Genomic DNA, 25789 nt, shown 5'->3' with positions numbered 1-25789 from the left:
AATAAACCTGATTTGCAATGGGGGTTAAATAATTTTGATTACAACTGTTCATGATACCAGAACACTGCAGAGATCAAACAAGGAAATATTGTTTCTAAAGAACATACTAAAGATTTTATTATTATTATTATTATCATTATTTTCATTAGTGATTTTTTTTAATGTTGGTATTTTTGGCCACCAGCTAGAATGCCTTGTAAGTAATGGATTTTTTTTTTTTAATTCTAAAATATTAAAAAAACATTACACCAAGTTTTACTTTCCTTCATCGCATGTTGAAAAACATATTATGTTTGAACAGCCCCTAATAAATAATATGAGGAATAGCTGGAATGCAAAATTATTTGCCTGTTTAAAAATACCCACATTTGGGTGGTGGTGAGTGTGAATGTCCCACTCTAAGTGCTGGGTAGTAACTGATTACATGCTATCTGTTTTATGTAATCGGACTCCAAAAGTGCTGGGTAGTAACTGATTACATGTTATCTGGTTTATGTAATCGGACTCCAAAAAATAAGCACTAATATGGAATCGGTAACCAACTATAATTTGTAAGTAATCTACCCAGCACAACCCACTCTGTACACAAACCTCAGTATCTCTAGCTGACAGTTTGGGCTCTTCAGTCCATCGGAGAGCAGCTTCACTCCTGAATCTTGCAGGTCATTGTTACTCAGGTCCAGCTCTCTCAGGACAGAGTTTGAGGATTTTAGAGCTGATGACACAATTTCACAGCACTGAGCAGTGAGATTACAGCCAGCAAAACTGAAAGAGAGTAAAACAGTTATTTTAAAATTGTTACATTTCAAAATTCAATATTAATATTTCTTGTGAACATCGTAAATTATAATTTGTTTCAGAGAGAATAATGCTGCTCTACAGAAATATTTTCTCCATTGTAACACTCACAGGGCTTTCCTGCAGTTGATCACAGCTGGTATCAGTCTTCTTCTACCCTCATCTGATGTGTTGTATTTCTTGAGGTCCAGCTCATCCAGCACCTCCTCTGACATCTGAAGCATGTAGGCGATTGTTGAGCAGTGAGCAGGAGAGAGTTTCTTCTCTGAGTGTTTGTCTGATTTCACAAACTCCTGAATCTCTCTGGAAAGAGTCTGATCTTTCACTTCCAACAGACAGAGGAACAGATTGATGGATCTTTCAGTGGAGAGACCATGTCCATCTTTGATCTTCTCTTTAATGTACTGTGTGGTTCTCCTAATGCTCTCTGAGCTGTTCTCTGTTTGTGTCAGTAGATCCTGTAAGAGTCTCTGATTGGACTCCAGTGAGACGCCCAGCAGGAACCGCAGGAACAGATCCAGGTGTCCATTTTCACTTTTGAGGGCTTTATCTACTGCTCTTTTTTGCAGGTCATACAGAGAATCTAAACATGCTTCTGAATTTATGTTTGTGTGGTAGTAAAACACATGAAAAGCAGCAAGAAACTCTTGAACGCTCAGATGAATAAAGCTGTAGACTTTCCTCTGATGAATCACAAATTCCTCCTTAAAGATCTCAGTGCAAATCCCAGAATACACTGAGGCATCAGTGACGTCTATGCCGCTCTCAATCAGGTCCTCCTCATAGAACATCACATGGCCCTTCATCAGCTGTTTGAAAGCCACTTCAGCAAGTTTCACAATCACTTCTCTGTTGGACTGCAGGAGTTTATCTGGATCTTTCTCTTCATACTTCTGATTCTTCATGTTGATCTGAATCAGCAGGAAGTGGATGTACATCTCAGTCAGAGTTTGAGGTATTTCTGCACTCAGATCTTCTTTCAGGAGCTTTTGAAGCACAGTGGATGAGATCCAGCAGAAGACGGGTATGTGGCACATGATGTGGAGGCTTCTTGCTCTCATGATGTGTGAGATGATTCTGCTCGCTTGATGTTTGTCACTGATTCTCTTCCTGAAATATTCCTCCTTCTGAGGCTCATTGAATCCCTGAATCTCTGTCAGACGGTTGATGTATTTGGAGGGGATCTGATTGGCTGCTGCTGGTCTGGAGGTGATCCAGATGAGAGCAGAGGGAAGCAGCTCTCCTTCAATGAGGTTTGACATCAACACACCCACTGATGAAGTCTCAGTCACATCAGAAACTTTCTGAACATCTGAAAACATCAGTGTCATTCTGCTTTCATCTAGACCATCAAAGATGAACACAACTTTACACTCCTCATAAATCTTTGGGTCCAGATCTTGAAGTTTAGGATGAAAGTCCAGCAGAAGTCTGTGAAGACTGTACTGATGATCTCGGATCAAGTTCAGCTCTCGAAATGGAAGCACAAACATGAAATCTACATCCTGATTGGCTTTTCCCTCGGCCCAGTCCAGAATGAACTTCTGCACAGAGACAGTTTTTCCGATTCCAGCGATGCCTTTAGTAAGAACAGTCTTGATTTGGTCTTTCTCCTCACATCCTGGTTCAGGTGAGGCTTTAAAGATGTCATTGCAGTAGATTGGAGTGTCTTGTGAGTGTTGTGTTCTGGCTGTTTTCTCCATCTGTAAAACCTCATGTTCTTCATTCACTCCTTCTCTCTCTCCCTCTACGATGTAGAGCTGTGTGTAGATCCTGTTCAGGAGGGTTTGATTCTCTTGGAGTCTGTTTCCCTCAAATAATCTCTCATAATTGTTCTTCATGCTGGTTTTGTGTTGGTCTTTGGCTCTCTGTAGTTCATCATTTACTGGTTTCTGCAGGTCCCCAGTTTCCTTCTGCAGGGTTATTAGTGTGTCTTGCTGTGTGATGTGGGTCTGACAAGAGTTAGCAGTTCTGATCAGACCATCCCTCTCCACTCTTCAGAGAAATTAAACAGAATTCAGTACAATAAACAGACAAAAAAAATGATGTGTGAAAAACACAAAACATTCAAACACTTTGTAATTTTCATCTGTGGAACAGAAAAATGAAATATTTAGCAAAAATCTCACTCTCAGATATTCAAACCTGGCAAACATAGGCATTTTGCTCTTAATTGTAAAATGTTAGTTTGGTAACTCCAATCAATAAAATTTTCATTGCATCCCTTTGTTACTGTCTTTTGTGTTATGTAGTGTCTTACTTGGGGTCAGAGGTCACTGTTCCATCTCTCAATACAGGTGGTTCCTGCATAGAGTTGTTACTCTTCAAAGACATACAGCTGGATACTGCAGATGCTGCTGTCTGTGTCTGACCCTCTCTCTCCTCATGGAGACTCATTTTAGAGTTCCAGAATCAGTGATCTTTTCGAGGAAACACAATACATAAAAGATACAATGAATTTTAACACTGAAAAACAAAAATCTGTAAATTAAACATTACATTTTGGGTGAGCACAAGGTACAGACTCAGTGGAATCAGCCTCACTGTCAGACAGAATCTACAATATGCACAAATATTGAGAGATTTTTTATTTTCAATACCCTTTTTATTACAATTTATGCCACAAAAAAATCAATACAACAAATTACCAAACACAAATTAAATATTAAAATTCAACAGAAATTAATCTTTACAAAAAAGAAAAATACATCTCTTCAACAATTTCACAGAAAATCACACGTAACCCTCTCAGGTCTGAGATGTTTTCTGGGCCCTGGAGGTGTTTTGACATGCCCTGACATTTGTGCTTATTTCTGTTACTTATAAAATTTTCATGGCTAAAGTCTGATTACACTGTATTCAACACAAACTCTCCTGCAAAAATATTTGAGCAGCATGTATGTAAAAGTTAGCAGTTTTGAGAAAATGACGTTTATGTGTGGTTTGTCATTATGTTCATAAAACCATACTGAATATTTGTTCACAAGACTTTTGAAAATTGTATAATTTAGCAAAATATGAAAATCATCCTGCCCACTCATTCGCATAAAACAATATATTGATTTAAAATTGGTAAGACATGTTTTGTGTAAGAAAGCTGTACGCAGAGAGGGCATGTCCCTCACGCTACTGGCCACTTCAGGGCAAGTATACGTGAAGATACCGGCTCTACACAAAGGCTATAAAATCTAGCAAACATGTTGGGTGTCCAGCTCTTCAAAATATCTATCAGCGAGGCGCTGGTGGAGTGCGCTCTCACCCCGAAAGGGCAAGGCACGTCTTGGAACTGATACGCCGTAGAGCGCGGACGGGACAGAGCAAAGCTAGGGCTGGGTCTGCCGCCGCCAAAGGCAGCGCTTGCAGGTTCACTACCTGGTCCCGAATGGGAGTGGTAGGAACCTTGGGCACATATCTAAGCCGGGGTCTCAGGATGACGTGAGAATTGCCAATGCAATCAGGAGTACTATCATCGACAGGATTTTTAACTCTAACTGCAAAGGCTCAAAGGGTGGTCTCTGCAGTGCCGTGAGCACCAGAAAAAAGTCTCAAGAGGATATAGAGGTGGGGCGAGGAGGATTTAGCCTTCTCGTACCCCTCAGGAAACTGATGATCAGGTCGTGCTATCCTATAGATTTACCCTCAACTGCATTGTGATGTGCGGCAATCGCGGCAACATACACTTTCAGGGTGGAGGGACACAGCCTTCGCTTCAACCAATGCTGCAGGAAGAGAAGCACAGTCCTGATTGGGCATCTCAGGGGGTCTTTCAGTTAGGAAGAACACCATTCAATAAACAGGTTCCACTTTAATGCATAGAGGCGCCTCGTAGAGGGGGCTGGACACTTGTTCTAGAGGAACTCATGCCTGTTAAAACAAAGGGTCCGACCACGGGCCGAAGGTTTGGCGACAGTGCGGGGTAATGGAACCCGGTACGTGCCACTCTGCCATGCCCATCCCGGAACTCGGCCGTGAAGCCAGTGCTGAAGCGGCCTCTTATGATGCAACCCTAGCGCCGTTACTGCAGCTGTGGATGCCATATGCCCCACGAGCCTCAGAAATTATTTCAATGGGGCCGCTGTCCTGCCTTTGAATGAATTCAAGCAGTTCAACACCGACCAGACACGCTCCCCTGTGAGGCGTGCTGTCTGGTTGACAGAGTCCAGCTCCATAACGAGATAATAGATCCTCTGCACAGGGGAGAGTTTGCTCTTGTCCCAGTTGACCCGAAGCCCCAACAGGCTGAGGTGACGGAGCACCATGTTCCTGTGTTCGCACAACTGCTCTCGCGAGTGGGAGAGTATGAGTCAGTCGTTGAGGTAGTTGAGAATGAGAACACCACATTCTCTCAGGGGAACAATGGCTGCCTCTGCGACCTTCGTAAAGATGCGAGGCGACAGGGACCGCCCGAAAGGAAGAACTTTGTACTGATATGCCCGCCCCTCGAACGCAAAGCGTAGGAACGGTCTGTGTTCAGGGAGAATCGAGACGTGAAAGTACACGTCCTTCAGGTCGATCACTGCAAACCAATCTCGGGGATCGATGCATTAGAAAATGCGTTTCTGCATTAACATTTTTAACAGGAGCTTGTGAAGGGCATCGATTCAAAACTTGCAGGTCCAAGATCAGTTGTAACCCACCATCCTTCTTGGGTATAATGAAGTTCGGGCTGTAGAAACCAGCTCGATCGCATCCTTTGCCAATAGGACCTTGATCTGTATCCGCAAGACAGGAGCATCGCTGGTTCGCAAAGAAGTGATCTGAATGCCCCTGAACTTGGGGGGACACCGGGCTAACTGAATCGCATAGCAAAGTCTGATGGTACGGATGAGCCAGAGGGAGGGTCTGGGGAGTGCTAGCCAGGCTCCCAGAGACCACACCAGCAGGACCAATGTAAAAGAATGCATATGAATTTTTAGATTATATTTTGACTATAGTGTTTATGCTGCCTCATTATAAAAAACAAAGCTTGTGCTCCCAAATATCTGTTAGGTTGCAAATGTGTAAAATGTGCTGTAGCTTAAATATGCCCGGCTGATGAAGTGCACAAATGTGTTAATGTTTGCGGTCTGCTGTCTCCGGTAATGGCCCATTTACATGCATAAACAGCATGCGCCTATACCAATTATTCCCATCAGTTATGCATATAGGCTACTGGTATTATACTTTGAAATATTCATGTAATAATAGGCTTTTAGTGGTTGGTAATGTAACATATGTTTTGTTTGTGTTATCAGCATGCTAATGGCCCATCAGTTATGCATGTGCTGGAATAGTACTCTGTAAAATATATGATAATAATAGTTTTCAACTTTTCTTTCAACATTTTTTCATTTTTTCAAATTACTTATAAACATTAATCTCAACATTCCATTAAACATGAACATTTAAAATTATAAGCAAAATAGTCGACCTTCATTTATATAGTGCTTTTAACAATATGAATTGTTTCAAAGCAGCTTTACAGTGATAATAGGAAATTACGGTAACAGAGATTGTTTTGGCTTTACAGCAGCTCTAGAATAAAGTTATTGTCCAGCTAAAGTTAGTTTTGATTGATTGATTCACTTTCGTTGCAGACAGGAGCAATCGATCAGCAAATGCAGCAAATGATCAGAATCGATCAGCAAATGCAGCAAATGAGAGTCTTCTGCTGTCTGCATTTGCTGATCGATTGCTCCTGTCTGCCTCGCTGCCTGCTGTGAGTGTGTTTGTTTGATTCGGTGCGATAAGCTCCGTCTTAGCCATATATTTCTTTGTTTTGAACCATCATTTTACTACCATTTCTAGTTGTTTATACTACTACATTTTACCCAACATCTCAGATTGACCTGACATCGCTAGCTTTTGTTATTAGTACTACTAGCACAAAACGCTAGTAATTCGCTAGCCTGTTAACGCGCCACCCGTGCGCTCAGCTATTTTATTTATTTATTTTTCTCTCGCGCGTCCGCGCCTTTGAGTTCATAAAAAGCTCAGGTGAGTAAGAATCACTCAACAAACACGGTGAGTAATGTCTTGTCCTGTTATTGTCACTTGCACTTCATGTCACATGTTTAGTATAGGCTTCTCTGTCGACAATATAGGATTTATATGTGATAAATGTAAGGAGACAGTTAGGTTGACAGAGAAGATTTCAGAATTAGAAACACGCATCCAAACTTTAATTGAGGATAGTAAGAGTGCTAGTGCTTTAGATGTTTTGGATGCGCATAGAATAGTGCACACTTTACATGAGTCGGTTCTGGCTGAAGTAGAGCCCGTGCAGCCGGGCAAATGGGTGACAGTGAGGGATCGCTCTAGTCGCGGATCTAAAAACCACTCTTCCGTTCCGATTACCATAACAAATCGATTTGCCCCGCTCAGTGAAACACCCACTGAGAATGATTGTGCCCTAGTTATTGGCGATTCTATTACACGGAACGTGAAAATAGAGACACCAACCACCATAGTCACATGTTTGCCGGGAGCCAGAGCGCCTGACATCAAAGCAAATTTAAAAGTGCTGGCTAATGCTAATCGTAAATTCTCTAAGATCATTATTCATGTCGGCACTAATGATGTTCGACTCCGCCAGTCGGAGATCACCAAAATTAATATTAAAGAGGTGTGTGAACTTGCAAGTACGATGTCAAGGACTGTAATTTGCTCTGGCCCCCTTCCTGTTCGCAGGAGTGATGAGATAGTTAGTAGATTGTGTTCGCTTAACGGTTGGCTGTCTAAGTGGTGTCCGCTTAATAATATAGAATTCATAGACAATTGGAAAAGTTTTTGGGGCAAACCTGACCTGTTGAAAAGAGATGGTATTCATCCCTCCTGGGATGGTGCTGCTCTTCTCTCTAGTAATATGGCTCATAGTCTTAGAGCTCAAACATGACAATCTGGGGCTCAGGTCAGGAAGCAGACAGACTGGCTTAACCGACTGTCTGCTAGCGGCCTCGCGTCACCAAGGTCAGATAAATCCCATCACATAGAGCCTCTTTCACCTAGATATCATCATATAGAGACTGTGTCTGTTCCCCGAATTTGGAAATCCAAAAAACGTTTAAACCCAACTAAGGTTAAAAATTTAATTGATGTTCAACAAATAAAAAACAGCTATAATACAGATGAGCAAATGCTAAAGCTTGGGTTGCTGAATATTCGATCGCTTACTTCAAAAGCACTCATTGTTAATGATATGATTTCAGATAATAACCTAGATGTGCTGTGTTTGACAGAAACCTGGCTAAAACCAAACGATTACATTACTTTAAATGAATCAACCCCGCAAGATTACTGTTATAAACATGAGCCTCGTCTGAAACGCAAAGGGGGTGGTGTTGCTGTAATCTATAGTAATAGTTTCAAAACCACTAAGAAATCAAGTTTTAAATATAATTCTTTTGAAGCATTGGTGCTTAATGTAAAAATATATAGTGTAAACGATAAATCACGTTTGAGATTTGTGCTGGCTACTGTATACAGGCCACCAGGGCACCATACAGACTTTATCAAAGAATTTGCGGACTTTCTATCAGAATTAATATTGACTGCAGATAAAGTACTAATTGTTGGTGATTTTAATATACACATCGATAATGAAAAAGATGCATTGGGATTGGCATTTAAAGACATTGTAAATTCAATTGGAGTTAGACAACACGTGTCAGGACCTACTCATCGTCGTAATCATACTCTAGATCTAATATTATCACACGGAATAGATGTTGATGCCGTTGAAATTCTGCAGCAGAGCGATGACATCTCAGATCATTATCTAGTCTCGTGTAATTTGCATTTAGCCAAGGCTGCAAAGCCGACTCCGTGTTTCAAATATGTGAGACCTATCACTTCTGCTACTAAAGATTGCTTTATTAATAATCTTCCTAATCAGTTTCATCATCTCAGCATCTCAGATAGCTTAGAAGAACTAGATATTACAACAGAAACGTTTAACTCTCTCTTTTCCAGCACTTTAGACACAGTTGCTCCGTTGCGCTTAAAGAAGATTAAAGAAAATAGTCCAACGCCGTGGTACAACGAGCACACTCGGGCCCTTAAGAGAGCAGCCAGAAAAATGGAGCGCAACTGGAAGAAAACAAAACTAGAGGTATTTCGCATTTCATGGAAAGAGAGCTCAATTACTTACAGAGAGGCTTTAAAAGCTGCTAGATCTGCTTATTTTTCAACCCTATTAGAAGAAAATAAACATAATCCTAGGAATTTATTTGAAACGGTGGCTAAACTAACGAAAAATAAAGCTTCAAGCACCGAAGTTTCCAAGCAACACAGCAGTAATGACTTTATGAACTTCTTCACTTATAAGATTGATAATATCAGGGACAAAATTATAACTATGCAACCGTCTACTACAGTATCGCATCAGGCAGTGCATTGTAGTCTCCCTGAGGAAAAATTTGATTCATTCGTTGCTATAGGAGAGGAAGAATTTACTAAACTCATTAAATCATCTAAATCTACAACATGTATGTTAGACCCTATACCGACTAAGCTACTGAAAGAAATACTTCCAGAGGTCATAGATCCTCTTCTTAATATCATTAATTCGTCTTTGTCTCTAGGATACGTACCAAAAAACTTTAAGCTGGCTTTGATTAAACCGCTTGTTAAAAAAACGCAACTTGATCCTTCAGAATTAGTCAATTACAGGCCGATCTCGAATCTACCTTTTCTGTCAAAGATATTAGAAAAGGCAGTATCCTCACAACTGTGTTCCTTTCTTGAAAGAAATGATATCTGCGAGGATTTCCAGTCCGGATTTAGACCGTACCATAGTACCGAAACAGCTCTCGTTAGAGTCACAAATGATTTGCTCTTATCATCCGATCGTGGTTGTATCTCTCTATTAGTGTTACTCGATCTTAGCGCTGCATTTGACACCATCGACCACAACGTTCTTTTAAATAGATTAGAACATTATGTTGGCATTACAGGAAATGCACTAGCATGGTTTAAATCATACTTATCTGACCGTTATCAGTTTGTAGCAGTAAATGATGAGATGTCTCATCGATCACAGGTTAAGTATGGCGTACCACAAGGCTCAGTACTAGGACCGCTGCTGTTCACTCTGTACATGCTACCCTTAGGAGATATCATTAGGAAACATGGAATTAGCTTTCACTGTTATGCTGACGATACTCAGCTCTATATTTCTTCAAAACCTAACGAAACTTATCAATTCACAAAATTAACGGAATGCATAGCGGATATAAAAAATTGGATGACTTGTAATTTCCTACTTCTAAATTCTGAAAAAACAGAGTTTCTAATTATTGGACAAAAAACTTCCTCACGTAATAATCTAGAATACTGTCTAACACTTGATGGCTGCTCTGTTAAGTCTTCGTCGTCGGTTAGGAACCTGGGTGTGCTCTTTGATACCAATCTTTCATTTGAAAGTCACGTGTCTAGTATCTGTAAAACTGCATTTTTCCATCTTAAAAATATATCTAAATTACGTCATATGCTCTCATTGACAAATGCGGAACAATTAGTTCATGCGTTCATGACCTCAAGGCTAGATTATTGTAATGCTCTACTGGGTGGTTGCCCTGCACGCTTAATAAACAAACTACAGCTGGTCCAAAACGCAGCAGCTCGAGTTCTTACCAGAACCAGGAAGTATGACCATATTAGCCCGGTTCTGTCAAAACTGCACTGGCTCCCTATTAAACATCGCATAAATTTTAAAATATTGCTGATTACTTACAAAGCACTGAATGGTTTAGCTCCGCAGTACTTGAGCGAGCTCTTAACGCATTATAGTCCGTCACGTCTATTACGATCTCAAAATTCCGGCCAGTTGATTATACCTAGAATATCAAAATCGACTGCTGGCGGTAGATCCTTCTCCTATTTAGCACCAAAACTCTGGAACAGTCTTCCTACCATTGTCCGGGAAGCAGACACACTCTGTCAGTTCAAAGCCAGATTAAAGACACATCTCTTTGACCTAGCTTTCACATAATACATTATAGACTTCTATAATTTAATGCTATGCTGCATAGATTAGGTCAGCCGGAACCGGGAACACTTCCCAAAAATCCTGATGTACTCGTTACATCACGAGAAGAATGGCATCTACGCTAATTTTAGTGTCTGTGTTTATCCCAAGGTTTTTCCTGCAGCCTGCCGGATCCAGGCCGTATCCAGATCTGACGAAGGACCTTCACCTGGACCGATGACAACGCAGTGCTGAAGTGCCAACTAGTCTCTCCCTATGGAGGATCCCACTACCACTCTACAGATAAGGCGTTGTCGGGAAAATTCGTCTTGCGGTCCTACCCCAAAGCAACAAATAAAATAAAATTCCTTATCAAATTTATAAGGAAAGACAAGTATTTTGTTTAGGCTTGGCTTGTAGGGAATTCCAAACCTGCGTATATTCTAACGCACATAACTATAGAACCCATTCTAAATGCGCATGTGACCGCCATCAGCGTTTCTCACAGGTTCGCGTTTAAAGTCTGTGTAGAGAGAATGGTGTCGTCTTAGCGGCCCCTAATTTAATAACAAATGATCATTGCAACGGAACCAAATCAATTAAAACTAACTTTAGATGGAAATAACTTAACTCTGCTGTAAAGCCGAAACAATCTCTGTTACCTTAAATTATACGCTTATCTCTGTAAAGCTGCTTTGAGACAATCTACATTGTTAAAAGCGCTATATAAATGAAGATGACTTGACTTGACTTGACAAAGATAATTAGTTATTAATTAGGGGCCGCTAACACAACATCGTTCTAACAGAAAACCCTCAATGCACTCCAGCCACCCATCCGCACAAAACAGTGCCTGGTGGCTCGAGAACGCACTCCTGGAAATAGGTTCCAAGGTGCAAATGATTATCAGTTATCTCTGCGCAAACCTACGCAACCACTGCACAAACCTCTGCACAAACACAGACGTCGCGCACATGCGCATCACGTGTTCAGTCCATAGGTATGCACGTTTTAATATATTTGTGCGCAGGCGTGTAGTCCTTCTTTACAAATCAACCCTCAACAAACTACTTGTCTGGCTTAAAAATGTATAATACAGAATTATTTATCGTTATTATTTATAAATAAAATACAAACATAATTTGCACTACACCATTACACATCATTATTATCTCAGCCTTTTGCAACAAGTCTTTAAGCATTTCAGGACTATTTTAAGTTTCATTGAGTCTTTCAGGGCATTTCCGTACACTAACAGACAGGGTTCCTGCAGGTTTCAGGTAGTCAAATTTAAGACCTTTTTGAGACATTTTAAGACCATAAAGATTGAAATTTAAGACCTACACGACGCATTGCCAAAAATATTCAAATCAAAGAATTCATTTTATTTCAATGAATTCAGTAATTGAAAAAGCATTAACTTAATTTACAGATAAAGCAATCACATTAGTAACCTTCCAGACCCAACAACGCGTGTCAGAGAAAAGAACAGAATCAGATATAATTTTTTTATAGAAAATTGTACTTTGCATATTATAGGCCTACTGTAAAAAACACATAATTAGTTGATTTTAGTTGATCATAGTTGATCATAACTAGAACATTTCATTTAATTATTATAGTGCCAAAAATTACCACTATCACAGAATCCTGTTCAAAAAGTACTAATACTACACAATGAAATCAATTCACCAAGTTTTATGTCGAAAAACAGCAAATAACAAATAAAATTAGCATCAATACACACTAACATAAACATTAAAATAATACGATTAAAAATGATAGCCAGATTTTAAAAGTGTCTTGCAACATGTTATATACTAACATGTACAAGTTCAAATAAAGTTGACAAAAAAGGTTTTTATAAAAAGATAAACCTCACATATTTCAGACTTTAATTTTTTTTTTTGATTCATTCTTTTAAAAAAAATGATTTACTGACATTTACAATACAGTTTAGCTTATCTTTTATTATTAATAGTAAAATTCGGTCTGATTTTCCCGTGGTGTCTGTCGTTGCTATGCAACCATGCACTGCGCTCTCCACAATGACAAAAAAGTTTTAGTGGCTAATGGATTTCCACCGCCGAAAAACACTTGCTGTAGCTCTGTTGCAAGATTTATTTACGGAGAAAAGAGAAAAACACCCGTAGTGTTTGGGTGCACCCGCATCCTTCATGTCTTTTTTCATGTCGCTGCGCCTGGAAAAAAACGACGCGATATGTGAACTGCCTCTTGGCGAGCGACTTCGATACTTCTTTGCTACTTTGTAATAACTTTCTGCGGCCAGCGTTTCTGGAAATAAACGAGGGTAAAATCTTTTTTAAGACCTGACTAAAGGAAATTTAAGACCGCGGATGAAAATCTGGCTGTTTTTAAGACGTTTTAAGGCCTTAAATTTAAAGTTCAGAATTTAAGACTTTTTAAGACCCCGCGGGAACCCTGAACAGATCTCAATGATCACTCAGTCTTTTCAGTTTTCTCTGGTTGTTCTAATTCAGTTGATAAATCTTTCAACAGATGTTGACTATGCTGAGAATGCTAAACAAAACTATTATTAAGTTTCTCTACTTACAAGTTCGCCAGTTTGATCGTTTTAACCCTCTGGGGTTGGCGGTCGCGCCGGCGAGACCAGCTCGCTTTTTTTCTTCTCAGTGCAAAAGACACTCAAAATACTCTGTTGAATTTGATCTTACATATAAGTGTTATACATAATTCAAAACGATTAAATGTCTTCTTTTATTTATGTACACTCATAATAAAAACAAAATGTTGTGTTTTTCGTAAAATAAAGAAAATAAACATGATGCACATTCTGCCATTTCTCACAATGTGAAGTTCATTCTGAAACGCGACAGAAAATGATCTGTAACTCAGCGAATTCTTCCCACACTGACATGAGACATATAAGTCTCTATTTTTAAATGATGTAAATTATATAAAAAAGTAATATTCTCTGTTTAAGTAATCCGTATGAAAGCAAAGAGATGTACAGTTTCTCAAACGCGTCCTCGTTATCTCAAATGTGACCACACCCACGTGCGCAAGAGCAATTGACATGCAAATGTATGTATATATATGAGGGGGGGGGGGTATTTTATGGGCGGTTTGGACAACGACACATATGCATTATATAATTGCATTGTATATAATGTGTGCTGGTCAACTAGTCTAAAATTAAGAAACCCCTAGAACACAGTAAAAAAAAAAAAAAAAAAGATAAAACCATAGGAACATTGTGTACAATTAAGATAGGCTAATTAATTTATTTTCCAATATCCAAATATGATACTAAATACCACAGGGAAAAGGGCTTCTATTTGTGACGTGCTGTCTTTGCATTTGAACATTGCACATTTTAAACAGGACACACATTAGCTGAATACATTTTAGCCGATACAAACATATTTATAGAAAACAGTTGACAATGAATAGACAGGAGTCCAATAATAGGAAACCGAATCACTTATTCTAAAAATAATATAAAGTATAAGTTCCGAATCCGACATATAATGAGGGCTGTGTTAACAGTAAAACGTCCGTCATTTAACAAATTTTAAAAGCAGGAATGGATAATACAAAATGCTTTTTGACAGAAAAAAAACAAGCAAGAACAAAATTTAAACTTAGCCCGTCAATTTTCATTTTAAAATGATCTTCTCTCTCTGTGTGCACGCGTCCGTGTTTGTGAGAGAGCTTGCGCAGCACTGATACAACGGTACTTTTTAATCCATACGTTTTTCATGTCGCTGCGCCTGGAAAAAAACGACGCGATATGTGAACTGCCTCTTGGCGAGCGACTTCGATACTTCTTTGCTACTTTGTAATAACTTTCTGCGGCCAGCGTTTCTGGAAATGAACGAGGGTAAAATCTTTTTTAAGACCTGACTAAAGGAAATTTAAGACCGCGGATGAAAATCTGGCTGTTTTTAAGACGTTTTAAGGCCTTAAATTTAAAGTTCAGAATTTAAGACTTTTTAAGACCCCGCGGGAACCCTGAACAGATCTCAATGATCACTCAGTCTTTTCAGTTTTCTCTGGTTGTTCTAATTCAGTTGATAAATCTTTCAACAGATGTTGACTATGCTGAGAATGCTAAACAAAATTATTATTAAGTTTCTCTACTTACAAGTTCGCCAGTTTGATCGTTTTAACCCTCTGGGGTTGGCGGTCGTGCCGGCGAGACCAGCTCGCTTTTTTTCTTCTCAGTGCAAAAGACACTCAAAATACTCTGTTGAATTTGATCTTACATATAAGTGTTATACATAATTCAAAACGATTAAATGTCTTCTTTTATTTATGTACACTCATAATAAAAACAAAATGTTGTGTTTTTCGTAAAATAAAGAAAATAAACATGATGCACATTCTGCCATTTCTCACAATGTGAAGTTCATTCTGAAACGCGACAGAAAATGATCTGTAACTCAGCGAATTCTTCCCACACTGACATGAGACATATAAGTCTCTATTTTTAAATGATGTAAATTATATAAAAAAGTAATATTCTCTGTTTAAGTAATCCGTATGAAAGCAAAGAGATGTACAGTTTCTCAAACGCGTCCTCGTTATCTCAAATGTGACCACACCCACGTGCGCAAGAGCAATTGACATGCAAATGTATGTATATATATGGGGGGGGGGGGGTATTTTATGGGCGGTTTGGACAACGACACACATGCATTATATAATTGCATTGTATATAATGTGTGCTGGTCAACTAGTCTAAAATTAAGAAACCCCTAGAACACAGTAAAAAAAAAAAAAAAAAAGATAAAACCATAGGAACATTGTGTACAATTAAGATAGGCTAATTAATTTATTTTCCAATATCCAAATATGATACTAAATACCACAGGGAAAAGGGCTTCTATTTGTGACGTGCTGTCTTTGCATTTGAACATTGCACATTTTAAACAGGACACACATTAGCTGAATAAATGTTAGCCGATACAAACATATTTATAGAAAACAGTTGACCATGAATAGACAGGAGTCCAATAATAGGAAACCGAATCACTTATTCTAAAAATAATATAAAGTATAAGTTCCGAATCCGACATATAATGAGGGCTGTGTTAACAGTAAAACGTCCGTCATTTAACAAATTTTAAAAGCAGGAATGGATAATACAAAATGCTTTTTGACAGAAAAAAAAACAAGCAAGAACAAAATTTAAACTTAGCCCGTCAATTTTCATTTTAAAATGATCTTCTCTCTCTGTGTGCACGCGTCCGTGTTTGTGAGAGAGCTTGCGCAGCACTGATACAACGGTACTTTTTAATCCATAAGTAACTAATGCGCTAGTTTTCATACAAAATAAATATGTAACATAATTAGGTACTTTAGTTATAATTAACACAATAACTGTCAGGTTTACACACACGAAGCAGACAAGATGGTAGGTTTGATATTTTAATAGCAGAATGGATTGGACACAGCGTGAAAGGTGAGTAAACAGGAAGTAGATAAACAGATGAAGCTTAACTGAATGATAACCAAGTCTATCTTTCTCTTGCAGATGAAGATGATGAAGTTTCTCTGAAGACAGAATGAAGACAGGCTGAAGAAGATCGGGATCGACGGTGAGTATGCAGGTAGGTAATGTAGAGGGTCTGTGTGTCATGAATCGATGAGACCAGACACGGAATGCAGGGAGAGTGCTGGATATAAAGGGTGAGACTGATGAGGGAGTGCAGGTGATGCTGATGATATTAACAGGAACACAGGTGAAGGAGGTTAAGATGATGATGACAAACAGGCCTGAAGGCTTGAGCGCCCAGCGTACCGTGTGTCATCGAGGCGATGGCCACGTTCACTGTCTTGCATGCCTGGTTGGCGGCCACGATCACTGTTTCACATGCCTAATCAAGTGTGTTGAGGCTGCGTTCGTGGATGGTTCATGTTCTCTCATGAGTGCATGACCACGTCGGCACGTTGTTCGCCTCTCCTTTCGCGTAAGGGCTTGAGCCGCTCAGCGTGCCGTGTGCCGTCGAGGCTTTCGGATGGGATTCTGGTCCTTCTCATGAGGGACCAAGCATTTCATTCGGGGCTCCAGGGGAGGACAGATGTCGATCGCTACATCGGAGAGAGGGCTGTTATACTCTGAAAATGATGCTGAGTTCCTACTATAATGGTGTGTTCTCGTGCTGAAGATTCAGACTTGACAGCCACACTTCCTGGGTCTAAAGTGCCTGGATGGGTGTGAAAAATTTTGGCAGTATGGAAGCATTTTGGTGCCAATATGGCAAGCCAAACATGCCTAAATCTGCAGAAGTTTTTCCTCTCTCACTACCCCTGCACTTTCAGTGCACGTGGGTAGTTCTGATTCGGGGTGGAGCTGTGCTTGGTGACTGACCGTGATTAGTCTCAGCGCTGGCCCTCGGTCAGACGATGTCCAGAAGCGCTTCAAAACCAGCCCGCTCGGAGTTCGTTTCCCCCCAGCAAAGGGAAGGGAAACGACCCTGAGAGGAGCGACCCAGAGAATGTGATGTCTGCTCTTCGGGAGTGCGTGTCATCACCACTCCTTCCCCCGGGTGGAGAATCCTTTGTTGGTGAATTTTCTTTCTGTTCCGCCGCCGACCAGTCGGTCGGTGGTACCCAAAACCTTATTAAAAGAGCAGTTCTTCCTCCTCTGGGTCATTCACAGTTGGGACTGCAGAACAAGCAGTCTCTCCCGCTCGAGAGTGGGACGGCAGTGTGTCCTCGGGTCTCGCCACTCTCAGTCCCCTCTCCCCAGCTCTCAGATAGCAGTGGCGCCACCTCGGTCACGTCACTCCTGTCTGCCGCTGGGCGGGAAGGCACGGAGACGAGCAGCCACCCTTGGGCCTCGCTCCTTGTCTCCTCCCCTTCCCTCGCCAGGCGACAGCCCGCAGCAGAACACTCTCGGGTCTTCTCTGCCGTCTGTCCCCCGGTGGAAGCAGGTAGGTGTTGTCCAAGTACACACCCAGACCCCGCTCTCGGCCGCTACAATGCCACCGGAGCCGTGTCCCTGCCTTCCGCCTCGCTGCCCCTCCGCGGGTACGCCAGCAGTGCGGGTGGGCTCGTTGCGGAGGTTTCTTGGAGCCTGGCTAGCGCTTCCGAGGCCGTCGCGCTGGCTCATCCGCACCATCCGGCTCGGCTATGCAATTCAGTTTGCACGCCGGCCTCCCAAGTTCAGGGGCATCCACTTCACCCGTGTGCGTCCAGTGGATGCTCCTGTCTTGCGGAAAGAGGTCGACGCCCTGCTGGCGAAGGACGTGATCGAGCCGGTCCCTCCAGCTGATATGAGGTCAGGGTTTTACAGCCCTTACTTCATTGTACCCAAGAATGGCGGTGGGTTACGGCCAATCCTGGACCTGCGAGTATTGAATCGGGCCCTGCAAAAGCAAGCTTCCTTTCAAGATGCTCACGCAGAAACGCATTTTCGAATGCATCCGTCCCCGGGATTGGTTTGCAGCGATCGACCTGAAGGACGTGTACTTTCATGTCTCGATTCTTCCCCGACACAGACCATTTCTTCGGTTTGCTTTCGAGGGTCGAGCGTATCAGTACAAGGTCCTACCCTTCGGGCTGGCCCTGTCGCCCCGTGTCTTCACGAAAGAGGCGGCCATTGTTCCCATGAGAGAACAAGGCGTTCGCATTCTCAACTATCTCGACGACTGGCTCATTCTGGCGCACTCGCGAGATGTGTTGTGCGATGACAGGGACATGGTGTTCCGGCACCTCAGTCAGTTGGGGCTTCGGGTCAACTGGAACAAGAGCAAACTCTCCCCTGTGCAGAGGATCTCTTATCTCGGTATGGAACTGGACTCGGTCGCCCAGACTGCGCGCCTCATGGAGGAACGCGTCCAGTCAGTGCTCAACTGCCTCAAGTCTTTTCGAGGCAAGTCAGCGGTCCCACTGAAACAGTTTCAGAGGCTCCTGGGGCATATGGCAGCCGCAGCCGCAGCCGCAGTAACGCCGCTCGGCCTGTTGCATATGAGACCGCTCCAGCACTGGCTTCACGATCGAGTCCCGAGGTGGGCGTGGCAGAGCGGCACGTTCCGGGTCAAAGTCACCCCGCACTGTCGCCAAACCTTCACCCCTTGGTCGGATCCTGTGTTTCTACGGGCCGGAGTGCCACTAGTCCAGGTTTCCAGGCATGCTGTGGTATTCACAGATGCTTCTGCCAAGGGCTGGGGGGCCACGTACAAAGGGCATGCAGTCTCGGGTCTGTGGACGGGGCCCCAGCTGTATTGGCACATCAACTGCCTAGAGTTGCAAGCAGTACGCTTAGCCTTGTGTCGCCTCAAGGGCCTTCTCAAACACAAGCACGTACTGATCCGTACGGACAGCACTGCGACCATTGCGTACATCAACCGACAAGGTGGTCTACGCTCCCGTCGTATGTCGCGACTCGCCTCCCACCTCCTCTTATAGAGTCAGAAGCATCTGAGGTCGCTTTGTGCCGTTCATGTCCCCGGGGACTTAACTTTAGTGTTTAGAGTGCTCCAAACTCCTCCTTTTGAACCTTTGCCGACAGTAGAGCTTAATTTGCTGTCCATTAAGACAGCGCTTCTGTTAGCATTGGCTTCCTTCAAGAGGGTAGGGGATCTGCAGGTATTTTCGGTTGACGAATCGTGCCTAGAGTTCGGGCCTGGCCTTTCTCGTGTTATATTGAGACCCCGGCTCGGATTTGTGCCCAAGGTTCCTACCACTCCCTTCGTGGACCAGGTAGTGAACCTGCAAGCGCTGCCCCAGGAGGAGGCAGACCCAGCCCTTGCTTTTCTCTGTCCCGTCCGGCCCCTCCGGATTTATATAGACAGAACGCAAAGCTTCAGGACCTCAGATCAGCTCTTTGTTTGTTGTGGAGGCCAGCAGAAGGGGAAGGCTGTCCTCCAAGCAGAGGTTAGCCCACTGGCTAGTGGATGCTATAACCAGGGCTTATGAGTCCCAGGGTGAGCCCTGCCCACCCAGGTTGCGGGCTCACTCCACTAGGAGTGTTGCCGCTTCCTGGGCTCTGGCACAAGGCGCCTCGCTAACAGACATTTGTAGAGCTGCGGGCTGGGCAACACCGAACACATTCGCTAGGATTTATAGCCTACGTGTGGAACCTGTTTCCTCCCGAGTACTTGCTACGGCCAGGAATTAGAGGGAATAGGTTTGTCGGCTTGCGACGCCATTCCGTGAGCGGCGTACGTGGGTCTTTTGGCTCCATTGGTTACCCAACAAACGGCTAACCTCGTGAGTTCCTCCATCACCCCCTTCGGTGCCAGGCATTGCGGACTGCCCGGCACCAGGTCTGCTACCTTCAGTAAGGAGTTGCTAGTAGACTGGGTGCCTTTTCCAGTGGTTCCTGTGGCGACCCTTGAGTGCCACGTGCAGTTCAGCCTTGTCTTCCCCTTGACAGACTCATTCTGTTGTCCCTGTTGAGTACGCTCCTCACTCCTCCGGACTGGGACTACCTTCAAGGACTGCCATATGTTTCACTACCCTACGTGGTTAGTACATATGTGTATTTGAGGGCCTTCCTCTAGGCTGCCTCAGCTTCCGCAGCGTCCCCCCCCCATTATTATTTTCCTTGGGGTCGGGCACGCTTTCCCGGTGTTATCCAATATCCACTGATTGGGTCTTGCGGAACAGCAGTGTGATTCCCTAGCTAGCTCCCGCAAAATTTCTGGAAACTGCTGCAGGGCTGTAGCTTAGCTGGGCGCTGGAAGGGGCCAGCACCATGGCGTTTTGGTAGGGATCCCAATTCATCAGGGGAACTCCCCCGACGAGGCGTCGGAGTTCCCTGCTGACGAAAGGGAACGTCTCGGTTACGTATGGTAACCCTCGTTCCCTGAGTCCAGGGAACGGAGACGCCTCGTCCCGTCGCCATGTTGCTGTACCTTCGCGGAGGACTGGACACCCTTCGGCTCCTCAGCGAAAAGCACTATGCATGCGTTGCTTCCGCCTTTTTATACCCGCGCTGGTAGGCGGGTTGCGGAATGCAAATCCTGCATGCCAATTTTCATTGGCTCGTTTTAATTCACTCGTAGGCAATTGGTCTCCATAGCGTGATCCCAATTCGTCAGGGGAACTCCCCCGACGAGGCGTCTCCGTTCCCTGGACTCAGGGAATGAGGGTTACCATACGTAACCGAGACGTTTTATCTGAATGAATACAGAGGTGTCATGGTGTGGTGCAGGCAGAAGAAGACGAGGGAGAATCAAAAGTTCCAATGCAAACTATAACTAACAATATAATTCAAACAGGTACAGACAGGCAGAAGGTTCACACACACTTAGTAGGACGGAGATCGGACCATGAACAAGGCAAAACATAGGGCTTAAATACATGGGTAAACAGATCAGGAAATCGAGACACAGTTGACAAGACTAATGAGGTAAACAGGTGTGACAGATGAACTAATGAGTGTTACCAAGGAAACAGATGAGGGGCGGGAAAACAGAACAAAGGAAGACATGTGACTTAAGAAAATACAAACAAACACTGTCACCAGGGGCGGAGCTAGACTCTCAGTACAGTGGGGGCAGAGCTTCATCATGGGGCCCTCTGCTACCAAGTCATTTTAAAATTAAAACCGTAAAAAAAAAAAAAAACGTAACATATCTGATGAATGCGTATGCAATAATGTGTCACTTGTTGAGCCAAGTAAGCTTATATGTTAAAACACAAAGAAAAGCCAAAATTTTTGACAAGTTTGTATTGACGAACAAAGAAAACAGTTTGCCAGTCAAGTAAAAATGTTTCAGCATCACGGACAGATTCTGCACATTCAGATGTTCCCAATATAGCCTACTGTAACGGAGCTGCCAACATTGTAAACTCCGAAACCGTGCATGAGATAGCCTATTCAAAGCAATGTAATTTCTTCATATGTTTAGATATAACAAATTTTAATTTTAATTGCAATGGTCATGTTTGTGCTTTTTGATTAGGCCTATTTATTATGTGCAACATTTAAATTAATATTCAGAAATGGGTAAAGTTACTTCTACTGTTTGTTTTTCTGATTAAACTTTTATTATATTACTTTTATTTATATTAAATTGGATGGGCTATCTCTTCTATTCTGAATTAACAGGATAGTTAATTTTTTTCTTCTGCAGAACAAATTGTATAACAACGAATAGCATACGAATAATAATTAAAAAAAAATCATATAAAGATCAAGAAAACCAGAATTTTTTTTTTAACAAAATTACGAAAATAAGGATAAATTATGTTTGACAGGGAATGCATCTCAAGGTCGCATGCACAGACTCATGTTGCAGTTGAAGCAGTCATCACCGAACAACAATAGGCACATAAAATATTAAGCTAATTAAAGTTAGAAAAGTTCAGTGAGTGATTTTGTTTTTCTTTTGTTCTTTGATCAACATTAATGGTAGCAGCGAGTATATGCTGTCAGTGCACTGATTCAATTGACATAACCTTTTAAGACAAAACCGACTGTTTACGGGGATATTTGAACTTGAATAAAGGTTGAATTTCCATAGTTGAAACAACAATTCTTCTAATGTTTATTCATGTTTATTTGATGCTATAAATTAACTAGAAGGATAATTGTGAGATATAATTGTGTATGTGTCCGTGCACTATATGAGAGGCGGCTCTTTTCGTGCTTTGTGAGTGAGCAGCACAGAAAACAGCGGGCATGCAGACGTGTTCTCTCGTGTCTTGTGCTTAAAGAATGCTATCAAGAAGAACACCGTTCCTGTCCAGTGATGCAAGATCGGCGGCGTTTGAGGGGCCCCTAATTGGCACGGGGCCCTGGGGTGGCCGCACCCAAGCACCCACGCTATCTCCGCTACTGACTGTCACGTGACAACAGGATGATTTTCACATAGTTTTGAAGCAAATATTCTAGGCTACTTGATACAATTTTCAAACGTATTGTGAAGAAATAATCAGTATGGGTTTCATGTGACAATTAACGTCAGTATAAACATCTTTATCTCAAAACTCCAAACTTTTACATAAATGCTGCTTACATATTATTGTTGCAGAGTTTGTGCTGAATACAGTGTAATCAGACTTTAGCCATGAAAATGTCACAAGTAACAGAAATAAGCACAAATGTCCAGGGCCCAGAAAACACCTCAGACCCTAGAGGGTTAATAAACAAAACAACCACGTTGTTCATTCGCGACGCCGATAAAACATTCTCATATCCAACTACTGCACTCACCGCTAAACTACACTCCTCTATACTGGCAGTAGTACAGATTTTCACACCACGACGTCTCTTTAGAAATTAACTTTTATAGTAAAAATAGATTTTATAGCAAACCAAAGCTATAGGATTAATATAACCACACGACCAGTGACCCAAAATCATTAAGTGGCTCAGTATAATTTCAAAATTATATTGAAATGTCCCTTCTAGAGAAAAAAGCTAATTTAAATGATAATAGTATAAACCATACATCAGTTTACATTCCAGGAAGTCTAAATCAGGAAATAACAGTAAATGTTGTCACGTTTTGTCTGTAGCTTGACATGAATTATGCATTCATAAACAAAGAAGTTCTCTTTAGACAAAAGAAAAGAAATAAGGAACTTACGTGATGGTATTTTAGGTTGTGGTTAATATTATCTTGAAAATGTCGTCTGTCGAGGACTCCACTTCCACTTTCGGTTTGAAGAGGTGAATTAAACCCCGCCCACAAAGAGTGTCTGCTGCGTTGTTTCAAGCTTTAGTTTGTTAAAAAAAATCACGCAGTCCCCTCTCAAAAAAAAATTTGACTTATGAAAAAAACAAATAAATAGATGTATTTGATCGGTGTGCTTTGATCGATTTAGACACAGTGTGCTGTGTTCTGACTGTTTTCTTTCTTCTTCTTTTTTTACATTTTAAATAGCTAGAATGCTGCTTCTGAAATATCTTAAAGTTACCAGAATTATCTTTAAGGTCGATTTATGATTTAAATTATTTTTGTAACAAAATCTATCCTTAGTGGCTGACACTATCACATGGAGATCACATGGGCTAAAACTGCAAAATAAAAATAATTATAAAATACATAAAATAATAAATGTGCCACAAAACTTTATTTCTATAGTAAATAACAAATACGTCTAAGAAGTCTGAAGTGTAATTTTTTCATAGTCTTCCACTCTGCCATATTCTCTTACCTCAAAGGTAAAGTCTGCCATTTTTTCTGTTCTAGTTGTTTCCTCCATCTGTAAAACCTCATGTTCTTTATTCACTCCTTCTCTCTCTCCCTCTATGATGTAGAGCTGTGTGTAGATCCTGTACAGAAGGGTTTCATTCTCTTTAATGTTTCATTCCCTCTAATATTATAGCATACTTGTTCTTCATGCTGTTTTTGTGTTGGTTTTTGACTCTCTGTAGTGCATCATCTACTGGTTTCTGCAGGACTCCAGTCTCATTCAGCCGGGCTGCTTGTTTGTAACACACTGTTAACCCTTGCTGTAAAAAAAGGCCAAATTCTGACAATATCATACCATTTTCCATTAAAACAGTAATATACCGTAGAAAACAAAACTAGCCTACAGGAATATACTGTGAATTAACAGTGCTCAAAGTCGACACTCAGAGGCTGTTTTCCCAATCACACCCTATACCCCCATTCCCTATTCCCTACATTAGTTCACTAATATAGTCCCCTTGACAGAGTGAATGAAAAGAAGTGAGTGAATTGAGACACTGATGAACACCTGATAAGCAGAATCACTGAAGGACAGAGAAACAAGAACAGAAAAAAGAGAAACACAAAAACTACAATTGACTTCCAGGAACACTGAGTGTGAAACCAGTTTAACATTATTTCTTTCATACATGTACAAAAGTTCTTGTTGAGAATTAACAGAGATATAGTTAATAATAAAGTTTGTTGTCACCATGATGGAGATCAGTATTTGCTTTAGTTGGTCACTTGTCCCTTGACTTCTTACCATTCATTTCTCTCTGGCTGCTGTAACAGTGAGTTTATGAAACACATTTGCTATGGCAAGAAAGAGCCAAGAGGAAGATGATCAGGTGGTTTTGGCTTTTGTGATAATGTCACAATCATCCTGGACATGTCTGATTCTCTGATCTTTTCTGTATTTATTCTTTGAATTTATGGGTATTTCATATTTAGCATATATCTGTAAATCTACAACATAAAATCAATACTTCTGTAATAAGGTCTTCTGAAGAATATCATAATCATATAGTGCATTAACAAAACTCCTGCTTGACTCAGACACACACAGATATCAACAATCAGCACATGAATCTCAACAATGGTGACAATCAAAAGTTTCATGTCGCAATACATGCTGGGTTCCAGGATAATATAAAACTCCCAGCATGCACTGCTGCATGAATAAAAAATATATATTGCCACCGTTGTTGAGATTCATGTGCTAAATTGTGATATCTCTGTGTTTCTAAAAGACAGTGTAGCTTTGTTTGAATGAATCATTGTAATTTATTGTTGTGGTTTCACAGTGGTGGTAATGTAACACTTTTAATTTAGAACGAATTCCTTAGTGAATGAACAGGCAATATGATGATTTTGTCATCATAATCATTATAACTGCAATCATTCATAAACTGTGTGTGCACAAGTGTGACTTGCAACAACACAGCTCAAGCAGTAAAAGAAAAACTAATGTTATAGCATCAGCATCCCAACTAAAGCAAGCACCGATCTCTATAATGGTAACTTCAAACCAAACATTTTCAATTAAACATCTTAATAACAACTTCTGTAGATGTATGAAATAAAGTCATACTGGTTAATAATAAGTGTAATAATGTGTAATGGCTGGAAGTCAGTTGAAGGTCTTGTGTTTCTCTATTTTCTGTTCTAACAGCAGGTGTTCATCACTAATGCTCAACAATCACTTACACATTCCCTTAATTATCTCACTGCAACACTGTCTCAATGTTACTTTTACTCTTTGTAGTGTGGATTTCCCTGTGGGGTTGAAAGGGTTAACAGTGTAAGATAAAAATACACACCCACAAAATGTATTTTAACAGTAATAAACTGTAAATCATAAATCAGGTATATACTGGCAACACTGTTGCCAGTAGTTTACTGTAAAATGTATTTTTTGGGT

At 41.3% G+C, this 25789-nt stretch overlaps 2 protein-coding genes across 2 annotated transcripts in view; both read right to left on the bottom strand.

Annotated features, from left to right (window-relative positions):
- LOC308687467 (protein NLRC3-like) overlaps positions 1 to 23343 on the bottom strand; it is a 30518-nt gene extending 7175 nt beyond the window's left edge. The window contains exons 1-4 of the mRNA XM_081360038.1: positions 23278 to 23343; positions 3059 to 3218; positions 910 to 2793; positions 592 to 765 (exon numbers count right to left, since the gene is read on the bottom strand). Of these exons, the coding sequence (XP_081216164.1) occupies positions 592 to 765; positions 910 to 2793; positions 3059 to 3195 (2195 nt within the window). The 5' untranslated portion in view covers positions 3196 to 3218; positions 23278 to 23343. The remainder of the gene's footprint in view (positions 1 to 591; positions 766 to 909; positions 2794 to 3058; positions 3219 to 23277) is intronic.
- LOC308687982 (uncharacterized protein) overlaps positions 1 to 25789 on the bottom strand; it is a gene marked incomplete at both ends in the record, with an annotated part of 163079 nt that overhangs the window by 91308 nt on the left and 45982 nt on the right. The gene's annotated exons all lie outside the window — the stretch shown is intronic.

This window comes from Scardinius erythrophthalmus (assembly GCF_964197995.2).
Source record: "Scardinius erythrophthalmus genome assembly, chromosome: 3".
Taxonomy (NCBI): domain Eukaryota; kingdom Metazoa; phylum Chordata; class Actinopteri; order Cypriniformes; family Leuciscidae; genus Scardinius; species Scardinius erythrophthalmus.
The sequence above is the reverse complement of the archived record's forward strand: the minus strand, read 5'-3'. Positions and strand labels throughout refer to the sequence as shown.